The sequence below is a fragment of the Cyclopterus lumpus genome, chromosome 18 (assembly GCF_009769545.1).
Source record: "Cyclopterus lumpus isolate fCycLum1 chromosome 18, fCycLum1.pri, whole genome shotgun sequence".
In the NCBI taxonomy this organism is placed as follows: Eukaryota; Metazoa; Chordata; class Actinopteri; order Perciformes; family Cyclopteridae; genus Cyclopterus; species Cyclopterus lumpus.
This window is the reverse complement of record NC_046983.1, coordinates 206338-217884: the sequence shown is the minus strand read 5'-3', so window position 1 is coordinate 217884 and position 11547 is coordinate 206338. Positions and strand designations below refer to the sequence as shown.

Below are 11547 nucleotides of genomic sequence, written 5' to 3'. Positions count from 1 at the left end.
GTGTACTGGTGTGTGTATCAGTGTGTGTGTATTAATGTGTACTGGTGTGTGTATCAGTGTGTGTGTATCAACGTGTACTGGTGTGTGTATCAGTGTGTGTGTATTAATGTGTATCAGTGTGTGTGTATCAACGTGTACTGGTGTGTGTATCAGTGTGTGTGTATTAATGTGTATCAGTGTGTGTGTATCGGTTTATTTATTGGTGTGTGTATCTGTGTGTGTATTAATGTGTATCAGTGTGTGTGTATCGGTTTATTTATTGGTGTGCGTATCAATGTGTACTGGTGTGTGTGTTGTGGATGCTCCACACGTCTCCGTTCAGGGCGTTGGCGGCACCCTGCAGCGTCCAGGTAAAGAAGGCGAGTTGCCGTCTGAAGCGTTTCTCGTCGAAGCGTTCGGGGTCAGAGGTCAGGAGGCCCAGGTGCTCACTGAGCGCGCTCAGAGTGTGGTCACCACGGCCGTGGATCACATGACGGAACGGAGTCTCCACCACGGAAACGTACTGAGACAGGAAGTAGTATTCAACCTGCAGGACGGAGACACAGACTGTTGTAGAACAGAGCGGTATCAGTGGAAGTGTGTGTAGTATTTGTACCCTCATGATGCGACTGTTGTAGAACAGAGCGGTATCAGTGGAAGTGTGTGTAGTATTTGTACCCTCATGATGCGACTGTTGTAGAACAGAGCGGTATCAGTGGAAGTGTGTGTAGTATTTGTACCCTCATGATGCGACTGTTGTAGAAGGCCGCCGCTGTCGGGTCGTGCAGGTCACTGTAGTCGATGGCTCTCTGCAGCGTCTCGGCTGCTCGGCTGTAATCTCCTCTGGCACTGAAAACCCACTGAGGAGACAAACCTCTGGACTGAAGATAGAGACACAGTACAAACATGTTCTTAGCACACAATCGTGTTTTCAGGACAAAAGACAGTGAACACACATATATATCGACCTATGTTCCCACCTGTCAGCCCACAGTAACACAGGTGAAGTAAAGCAGCTTACCTGCAGCTCAGCAGAGTGCTTGTTGAGCTGAGCGCTGAACTGCAGCACCGTGCGAGCGTAGGAAGTGATGCGCAGCGGCAGGATGTGGTCGTGAGCCAATCGCAGCACCATCTCCCCCACCAGCTCGCCTATGCTCCGCCCTGTGAACCCCAGACGACCCCCTAGCACTTCCTGTAGGCGGGCGGCGCTGTCCAGCGGCGTGTTGATGAACGGGTATGCTCGCTCCTGAACAGACGCACACACATGACTTTAACCTGTAACGATCTATGACACGCCACATGACACAAGACCAGCACGATGCGTTCAAGAACAGAATTTACCTCAGTAAATCTGAGCTCCATCGCTGGAACTCCTGCAAACGCTGTAAAACTGTATGCTCCGCTGTTCAGATACAAGGGCTTGATTCTGAGGAGGAAAGGTTTTTATTAAATAAATCAGGCCTTTTCCTCCTGGCACAAGCATTTATTAGATAATAATTTGAAGATATTATTGATGTGTGTTTGTTGTCTCACATCCTCCAGCTGCCTCCTTCTCTCTCGGCCTGGCTGTAGACGCTCTGCCCTGCATGCTTTGGATGCTCCACCTTTCAACCACCACCAGGAACATCAGGATCAAACAACTTAACCACTTCCTGTCGCACGTTGCGTCACAGAACAACTCTCCACGACAGGAAGTGACTTCATGAGTCCAGTACACCCATTGGTTTTTATTTGGCAGCAATGCAAATGTATTGCAAACCTGCTATTTCTACATTTGTATGAGGCCCCTCTCAGTTTAGAAAAAAATATTTCTCCAATCTGACTAACTTTTGCAGATGATGGCAGACTTGTCAACCCTGAGACATTAGTGATGCTTTTGAGGGGATTTGATCACGTTACATTATTTTAGACCCCGCCCACAATTTGTGTCCAAAATTGGCTTTATTGGCCATGTATGTGTCTATTCATGGAATTTGACTCCGGATACAGGTACGCTCTTGTCGTACATACATTTAATATACAAATAACAAGATAAATATAAAAAGACATTAAAGACAACAGAGTATGTTAAGTGGTATGAGCTCGCTAAACTTCAAACTTGTCTTAAAGACATAAAAACATGGATGACCTGCAACTTCCTGATGTTAAACTCAGACAAAACTGAAGTTATTTTACTGGCCCTGAACACCTCAGAGATCAATTATCTGGTGATGTGGTTTCTGTAGATGGCATTGCCCTGGCATCCAACACCACTGTAAAGAATCTCTAGTTATCTTTGACCGAGACTTGTCCTTTAACTCCACGTTAAGCAAATCTCAAGGATTGCATTTTTTCATCTACGTAACATTTAAAAAATCAGGCACATCTTGTCTCAAAAAGATGCAGAAAAGCTGGTTCACGCGTTTGTTACTTCCAGACTAGATTACTGCAACTCCTTATTATCAGGCTGCTCTAATAAGTCTCTTAAGTCCCTCCAGTTGATCCAGAATGCTGCAGCTCGTGTACTCACAAAAACTAAGAAAAGAGATCACATGACTCCTGTATTAGCTGCGCTGCACTGGCTCCCTGTAAAATCAAGAATCACATTTAAAATTCTTCTCCTCACCTACAAAGCCTTGATTGGTGATGCACCATCATATCTTAAGGAGCTTGTAGTACCATATTGCCCCACTAGAGAGCTGCGCTCACTAAATGCGGGGCTACTTGTGGTTCCTAGAGTCCTAAAAAGTAGGATGGGAGCCAGAGCCTTCAGTTATCAAGCTCCTCTTTTATGGAACCAGCTTCCACTTTCAGTCCAGGAGGCAGACACAGTCACCTCATTCAAGAATAGACTTAAGACTTTCCTCTTTAATAGTGCTTATAGTTAGGGCTGAATCAGGTTTGCCCTGGTCCAGCCCCTTGATATGCTGCTATAGGCTTATAGGCTGCTGGGGGATGTTTTAGGATACACTGAGCACCTATCTCCTCTTCTCTCTTTACTTATGGATGAATTTACATCTCTCCATTGCACCTTATTAACTCTGCTTCCTCCCCGGAGTCTTTGTGACTTCACGTCTCATAGGGTCCATTGGACCTGGAGGTGTCTGATGCTGGTGAACCGGCCTCCCATTGGCCCTGCTGATGTGCCCCGCCCCCCCTCCTCTCTACCTCCTTCTGTTTCATGGATTGTGGAGGTCTGGATCGGTCCATGCCTACTACTAATTATTCATACATTTCTCTCATATTCATTGAATGTTTATGTAACTCTGTAACTCTGTTCATCTGGTCACATGACATCTATTCATCTGTCCATCCGGGGAGAGGGATCCTCCTCTGTTGCTCTCCTGAAGGTTTCTTCCCTTTTTTCCCTGTCAAAGGTTATTTTTGGGGAGTTTTTCCTGATCCGATGTGAGGTCCTGGGACAGGGATGTTGTAAAGCCCTCTGAGCATAACCACCAACCCGCCCCCTGTGCTCTGTCTGCTCGGCTTTTCCACCAGCAAAATTAAAGTTTTACAACTCCAAGAACCACCGTGTAACCCGTGCATTAGTGTCCTTGGCGGTTAACATCCATCTTAATGGTGCATGATCCGTTACCAGGGTGAATTTTCTGCCCATGGGTGAATATCGCAGCTTGGTTAGCGCCCATTCAATTTTCAGACATTCCTTCTCTACAGTCAAATAGTTCATTTTGTGTTTCAGAAACTGCAATGGTAGCAAAGTGAGGGATAAAACACTGATAATAGCCCACCAGTCCCAGGAATGTTTTTACTTTCCGTTTCGTTGATTGCTTTGGCCAGGTGGTAATGTCTTCCACCTTCCAGAGTTGGGGTCTTCGATGCCTCTCCCAATAGTGTAGCCGAGGTATTGTGCCTATTCTAGACCAAGGTTGGCACTTCTTGGGATTGGCAGGCCAGCTTGCCGTAGACTTCCCAAGACAGTTCTCAAGTGGCCTACGTGGGAGGTCCAGTCCAGACTGTGAACTATCACATCATCTAACTAGGCAGCTGCATACTCTCGATGAGGTCGGAGCACCTAGTCCATCATCCTCTGGAAGGTGGCTGGCGCTCCATGAACTCCGAAGGGCAGGACTTTATAGTGGTACAGGCCTTCCGGGGTAGCAACGGTCGTCTTTTCCTTGGCTCTTTCTGTGAGGGAAACCTGACAGTAACCCTTGGTGAGATCAACAGGATCTGGGATTTCAACAGTTAACGTTGGAAGCGGAACATCGTCAGGGAAATGCCATTTCCTCAAGAGATTGATGTGATACATTTGACAGGGTTTCCTTCTCCCAGGTTGTCTCACCTTATAGTTGACCTCACTCACCTTTTCCATCACTTCATAGGGCCCATGCCACTTGGCCAGGAACTTGCATTCGGCCGTTGGCACCAGGACCAGTACAAACTCACCGGACTGGAACTCTCGCACTTGAGCTTTCCGGTTGTAGATTCGGGCTTGAGCTTGTTGTGCTTGCTGCATATGCTCCCGCACTAGAGGCCATATTTTACCCATCCTTTCTTGCATCTGGTCAACGTACTCAATCACATAGCGCTGGGGTGATGGCTGTTGTTCGCAGGCTTCTTTAACCAGATCAACCATGCCCCTGGGTCTCCGTCTCAACTCAAACGGCGAAAACTCTGTGGAAGCTTGCGGAACTTCTCTGATTGAAAACAAAGGGGATTAGTTGGTCCCAGTTTTTCCCCATTCACATCAATAGTCTGTCTCAACATTTGTTTTAGGGTCTTATTGAAACGTTCTACAAGGCCATCCGTCTGTGGGTGGTACACTGAGATTCCTATTTGACTCACCTTCAACAAGTTGCACATCTCCTTCATTACCCGAGACATGAAGCAGCTTCCCTTGTCAGTTAGGACCTCTTTGACAATGCTTACTCGGCTAAACAGGAGGAACAGTTCTTTGGCAACTGCCTTAGCACTTGCGCTGTGTAATGGGATTGCCTCTGGATAGCGGGTGGCATAGTCCACGATGACCAGGAGATAACGATGCCCCCTACTGGACATCGGCAGGGGTCCTTCTATATCCATGGCCACTCTCTGGAAGGGAACATCAATTAAGGGTAACAGGATCAAGGGATTATGGTATTGTTCCTTTGGAGCTGTCTTCTGGCACTCTGCAGCTTTTGCCGTAATCCTGGACAGCCCTCTTCACCCCTGGCCAGTAGAAGCAACCCAGGATTCTGTCGTAGGTATTCTCTACTCCCAGGTGAGCTCCCAACAGGTGTGAATGGGCTAGGTACAACACTTTTGGATCATAGCATTTAGGGACCAGCAACTGTTCAACGACAAGTTCCCCCAGCTTAGCTACTCTATATAGGAGGCCATTGTTCACAGAACCACCGTCAGGTTCTGTCTGGCTTGTTCAAGCAGCATTTTCCTCTGCCAGGGGGAACTCTGAAAACACTTTGTTTGACGAGGCCTAAGTCACCTGTGGGTCCTCCCTTGCTGGGGTGTCTGCTTCCTCGTCTGTCTCCCCTGTCGGGCTAGATGATGCTGCACAGGCATGTACCAATTTGGTATTCCGGGTGCTCCGAGGTCTGTTTGTACGGCTTCTCCTGTTGCCAGTCACCTGTTGCCCCACAAATGCCAGAATATGGGGTAGTCCCGACCAATCGACACTGGTACCGGCACATTTTCTACCACTCCCGCCATGACTTCTAAAGTTCCCCTTGTGGTCTGAACCTTAATGTGGGTGGTGGTATAATTCTGCGAATCCCCATGGACACTGGAGATACACCTGTGGCCATTTGTCAGCCCTGGCCGTAGGACAGTGACAGCACTCCCTGAGTCCAGTAGGGCTTCTGCATCCTGGTCCCCTATTTTGACCGGAGGTTTTGGGGCCCCTGTGCCCTCATGGGCCCAGCAAATTGTTAGGTAGCTGCCGGCATTCTGTTGTGGATCTGATGAGCCCGCCGTCGGCATCAGTATATCATTCACCGGACAATTCAAAGCTAAATGGCCCTCTTGGCCACAGGTGTTTCCATCTTGCTGACTGCTCCGCATCAGCTCCACTGTGACCTGGTGGTTTTCCAATACCTCCACTAGATCATCCACTGTCTTTGGGAGACATGTAGTTTGGCATACCCTGATAGTGCTCTAACACAACAATCCATAACAACTCAGCATCTCCCGTGGTTAACCAACTGCCTGTCAGCCGCATCAGGATTGCAACCTGGGGCCCACTGGTGCAGTAGCGTCATAGGACCAGCAGTCGAACTGTTGGGCCCTGGTCTGGAGGTTGTCACCATAATGGGCTAACGCCTCGTAATTATTCATTTCTGTGAGGGCGAGGTCCCGACAGGCTTTTTGCGCGTGACCTGTTAAAAAAGGTGCTAGTATACCTGCCCACTCCGCTTCAGACCACCGCTCTCTCTCTGCAGTTCTCTCAAAAACCTCTAGGTAGGCTTCAATGTCATCTTCCCCAGTCTGCTTGGTGAGCACTTCACTGGGTTCCATAGGCCTCTCTGGTCTTATCAGGTGCTGGCCCAGAGTTGTAATTGCGTCCTGTAATACTCTAAGGCTCTGGGCCTGATGGATTTGATTCTGTATGAGCTGTGCTAGTGTGTTCACCATTGCACTGCGGGTCTCTCTCTGAGTACCTATTTTATTCTGAATCTTTAGCGACGGATCACCGTGCCCGCATTCTCCACCAAATGTGGCAACCAGGGGGACTTGGAGGCAAGATTCAGAACAAAATCAGGAGATTCAGAGACAGTGGTAGCGTAACAAAAAGTGTCCTTTAATAAATCAGATAGGGGAAAGGGGGGATGGGGGTCCAACATCAACAAATGATTCCTCCCGGTCGGGGTCTTTGGCCTTCGGTCTCACTCCTGGTGTGCAACAGTTCCTTTGTCCTGTGTGGGCAGAGCAGAGGAGAGAGGTGAGTGTGCTCTCCTGAGGTTCCAGAGATCCTTGTCGTCTCCGGTTCAGCCTGTGTCCCCTGCTGCTTCCCAGTGCAGAGAATATATGCTCCCTCTAATCACCTGATGCTACAGTTGTGACCACTGCCATGAGCCGATTGTCTGCAGCACCTGCACTGGGACGTACACTCCCTTGATCACCTCCCTCAACCCGAGCTTAGGGATCCGCCCCCTGTGCTCTATCTGTTTGGCTTTTCCTCCTGGTTTGCCACAGTATGTACAATATAAAAACAACAATAATGGAAATGAATTGGGGATGTTAGTGCAGAAAGTGGTGATAGTGCAAGTAGTGCAGATGGAGGTGATTAATTGTGAGTGACGGCCAGAGTGACAGTGGAAAAGAAGCTGTTCCTGTGTCATACAGTGCTCTGTAGCGCCTACCAGAGGGGAGGAGATGGAACAGCTTGTGTCCAGGGTGTGAAGGTTTTTCTTTCCTGCCCGCTTCCTGACTCTAGAGGTGTACAAGTCCAGGATGGAGGGCAAGCTGGAACCAGAGTTCTCTCTGCAGACCTGACTATGCGTTGAGAAATTCTGACCTTTGTGCCTATTTTAGGGGATTTTAACTTCCAGCTATGATCACCAAATGTGTGTGAGTTGATCTCTATGAGCGTATCTTTGAATTGGAAAAGTTTCCATTAATCACTAAAAACATGAAAAATGAACTGAAATTGTCCCAATGGTCCGACTGCCATTTGAGTTAATTTCTGCCATTTGAGGAGGACATGTGACCTCCGTGACCAGCCAAAACAAATACAGGCCTAATGGCAGTTTTTGATTTTTAGGCAACGACTTTGAGGGAATGTTTCCTCAACAGACTTGGACTTGAGTCGTGCCACGACAACATGACGCACATAAATACACACACCTGTCTGATTGCGGCATCCAGCAGGTCCACCAGCAGAGGACTGGTGTAGGCCGACAGGACGTCATCACCTGCAGACAGACACACTGCAGCTTACTGCTTCTGTCTGCTGATTGGTCGACATTTTAAACAAGGTGTCCTGTGATTGGCTGGGAGATGTTACCCATGACGGCCTGGTCCAGACTGAAGTAGGCTACGGCCTTCAGGTGTAGCATGGACAGGTAACCCTGGCACATAGAGGTCACTGGTTATTATGGAAACAACAAGGGGGAGACTGGTAAGGGGCTGAATTAATTGTGGACATTTCTAATTGAACAAACCTCCAGCCACTCAGTAGCTCCAACATTTCCAAAATCTCCAGCATCCCAGCTGACGAACAGCAGACTCCGTCTGGGACTGAAACCTGTACACACACAACCACTGAGCAACACCTCATCTATCGGTCTAATAAGCACACCTGTCTCCAGGTGAGTCTCACCGTTCTTCACCATGGCAGAGAAGGTTCGAGCCAGCTCCAACAGGACCGCAGTTCCAACTCCAGACGTCACGGCCCCTGGACCCAGCGAGTCCCTCTGAGCCCCCAGGATGATGTAGTGATCTGACGGAGAGAGAGTTCCTCATTTGATAGTCTCCGTTCATGGACCGTACCTGGCTCCACTCATGCACCTGACAGACCGTACCTGGCTCCACTCGGCCCTCCAGAGACGAGAAGATGTTGTTCAGCAGGACCGGCATCATGACGTTGTGGACCGACATCGCGACTGTGTGACCGGAACTGAACTCTGGACCGACCACGCAGTGCACATACGGCAGCCGACCTCGCCATGAACGAGGACAGGACGCACCCGACAGCTGGCTGAGACACGAAGAAACACCTTGTGAGGTTACTGCAACACCTAGGCAGGTAAGCTGAGGCGGCGGGGCTCACCTGAGCAGCTTGGCGGCCACACTGGCGGTGATCGGCAGCACCGGGATGAGCGGCAAGCCGGATGACTGGACAGGAGGGAACTGAGTGTGGTTGAAGGACGGGAAGCCGGGGGTGAAGGGGTCACCTGACCCCAGGTGGACCTGTGATTGGAGGACACAGAGGGGGATGCCGATTGGTCCGGAGCAGCAGGACAAGGAACACGTGTGTTTCTCTAGATGTGTGTGCATTACGTGTTCAGACACGGCGGTGTGCGTGTTCAGTCCGAGCCGCCGGGGGTCCTGTGGCAGGTCGGCGGGGTCCGGGTAGATCAATGCTCCGCCCGCACCGCTCCGCTCAGCCAACCAGACCTTCTCAGCGTAACTGACCTCGCCCCCAACACGCATCACCACCACACAGCCAACCACAGACACCCCAGTGCTCTCCAGCCAATTAAAATCCTCCGGGCGGCCGTAGTTGGCGTAGACCACGCCTCCCTACAGAGAGACACAGACCGTTCAGGACACCTGGGGTTACTATGGAGATAAACACATCCTGTCTTCCTGTCTCACCGTAGTACTTCCTGTGCCGCTGTATGGACAGTAGTCAGACGGGTTCAGGGGAATCTGCTCTGAGATCAGTCCTGCAGAGTCCACCAGCCACAGGGAGCTCCTCTGAGACCTGCAAACACACACAAACAAGCAAACAAACACACTCTCTACCCTCTGAAAAGGTGTCACCATCTACACACCTGTGGGGGAACTGCAGCGTGGCGTACAGAGACTCGGTCCAGGTGTGGTCCATCTGCAGCAGTCTAAAGCGCCGGAGCACCTCTGAGGCCAGAGACGTCCCGTCAGAGGAACCCGGAGGATGATTGGTTCTGCTGACCCGACTGATGGTGACAAACACAAACACTCAAAACAAACAGCTGACTCTGTGGGGACAGGAAGAGATGGGCTGGTCTTGAACCAGGTCCTGACTGAACTTAGACCACATTCATAACGAGGGGAACAGGGTACCACCTGACTGTTTTGTGGATATCTTCATCCTGCAGCAGCCTCCTCATCATCAACCTCAGCTCTCCCAGGTAAAGCCCCGCCCCTCCCCCTCCAGGTGGTTTAGTCCCGCCTCGCTGCTCCTCCTCCTCCGCCCCCTGCCCCCCTACCAGGGAGCACCGGCCACCAAACACTGCGTAGGCCAATAGGAATGCTGAGAAAGAGACAGGCCACGCCCACTTTAATCACATGATCCAACTTATCAGTGGAGGTGTGTGTGTGTGTGTGTGTGTGTAGGTGTGTACCAGTGGTGAAGATAACGACGACGCACACACACAGGAACAAGCCAGCTCTCTGGTAACCGTGTCGTCGCACCAATGCTGTGATTTCACCGCTAGGCCCCTCCTCCTCCTCATCTGATGTCACAAAGCTCATCTCCAGCTCGTCCTCATCTTCATCCTCGACCACACCCACTAAGGAAGACTGGGCAGAGAGAGAGGTCATAGGGGGAGGACCTTGTTCCCTTCATCCAAATATTGACCTCCTAACGTCTAACCCTAACCACCCCAACCTCTGTGGAAAACGTCATTATATATAATCTGATCGTAACAATGTCTCATATCACTCTTTGTTGTTATGTTTCAATGCAGATTATAATCGGATCATAAGAATATGCAGACAATAGTTCATGAAACACCGATAGTGTTTTATTGTAATGTGAAAAAATAGTTGATAATCAGAAACATGACGCCAGTTTAATTCTTTCATCAAAGCTTCTGTAACTGAAGTCAAATATAAGAATGACGGCTGAGGCTGCAGTTCGACTCCAGAGAGCAGATCAATACGTCAGTTTGATCAGTTTACAGCAGTTTGCCTGCAGGTTTAACAGATTATTGAAATTATTAGCGTTATCTCCTTTCCTTTGGTAAAGGAAGGTCCAGTGTTTCCTCTGCTAAAGGAGCTAAGTAAGGAAGCATTTAAGCTCCTTTCCTTTAGTAAAGGAAGGTCCAGTGTTTCCTCTGCTAAAGGAGCTAAGTAAGGAAGCATTTAAGCTCCTTTCCTTTAGTAAAGGAAGGTCCAGTGTTTCCTCTGCTAATGGAGCTAAGTAAGGAAGCATTTAAGCTCCTTTCCTTTACATCTAGAGAATTGGACCAGCACTTATCACCTAGATACTTAACCTTCCTCACCAAGAAGGACTATTGGACCTCAGCCTTCCTGTTCGTCCACGCTGCTGCATGAATTACCCACAGTTCATAGCGTGAGGTTAAAAAAGACATGAAGACACTAAGGAGGTTTCTGTGCCACTTTACGAGTGTCTTGGTGAACCGTGTCTGTGAGGCTTCTAAAGGTTCCTCATCATAAGATGAACCTGAAGTCCCTCAGGTTCAGGTTCAGGTTCAGGTTCAGGTTCAGGTTCAGGGGGGGCTTGTTGAGTCTCACCTGTGTCAGACGAGTCCTGATGGCGTCCATGGCGACCTGCAAAATGAGCAGCATCGTCAGCTCAAGGAAGGGTCACTGACCAGCAGAGCTCACCGTTTGGCTCCTCACAGGGGTCAGAGGTCAGTATGTTGTTTGATCTGGTTAACTTTATTAACGGTAAACACACACTGAGGCTGAACTTCTCATATTAGGGTGTTATTGATCAGCTGAGAGGACTAAAGATTCAGTGAGTTGATCCACTAACCTCTTTGTTCGTCTTCTCTCTGCGTCCGTCAGCTTCTCCTCAGTCACTCAAAGTGTGTGTATGTGTGTGTGTGCACTTTGGACCGTCCAATAAGACGCTCCTGCTCGCGTCACCTGACTTGCTGCTACACACGCGCTGCCTCCAACGAGCTCGAGTCATTCACTTAGTTTGTCTGCTTGTGTGTGTTTTTGAGTGTGTTTTTGAGTGTG

The 11547-nt window shown here is 49.3% G+C and overlaps 1 protein-coding gene across 1 annotated transcript; it reads right to left on the bottom strand.

Moving 5' to 3' along the window:
• Window positions 1-210: 210 nt before the first annotated feature.
• Window positions 211-11360, bottom strand: tfr2 (transferrin receptor 2). Its single transcript, XM_034556981.1, has 18 exons — window positions 11339-11360; window positions 11095-11130; window positions 9960-10137; window positions 9682-9868; window positions 9411-9551; window positions 9232-9340; window positions 8914-9156; window positions 8684-8823; window positions 8436-8611; window positions 8234-8353; window positions 8076-8158; window positions 7919-7982; window positions 7759-7826; window positions 1513-1583; window positions 1321-1405; window positions 1001-1225; window positions 720-860; window positions 211-526 (listed from the first exon to the last, which is right to left on the bottom strand). Exons 2-18 carry the CDS (start codon window positions 11122-11124, stop codon window positions 272-274), a joined length of 2316 nt encoding a protein of 771 aa, XP_034412872.1. The 5' UTR covers window positions 11125-11130; window positions 11339-11360; the 3' UTR covers window positions 211-271.
• Between the last annotated feature and the right edge of the window lie 187 nt (window positions 11361-11547).

Bases quoted from the DNA above. Each gene is read 5' to 3' on its own strand.
- tfr2 (XM_034556981.1), bottom strand. From the start codon at position 11,124: ATGGACGCCATCAGGACTCGTCTGACACAG. The intron at 9,869-9,959 runs GTACACACCTAC...TCTCTTTCTCAG, and splicing joins CGTCGTTATCTTCACCACTG to CATTCCTATTGGCCTACGCA. The intron at 9,157-9,231 runs GTGAGACAGGAA...GTCTCTCTGTAG, and splicing joins GCGGCACAGGAAGTACTACG to GGAGGCGTGGTCTACGCCAA.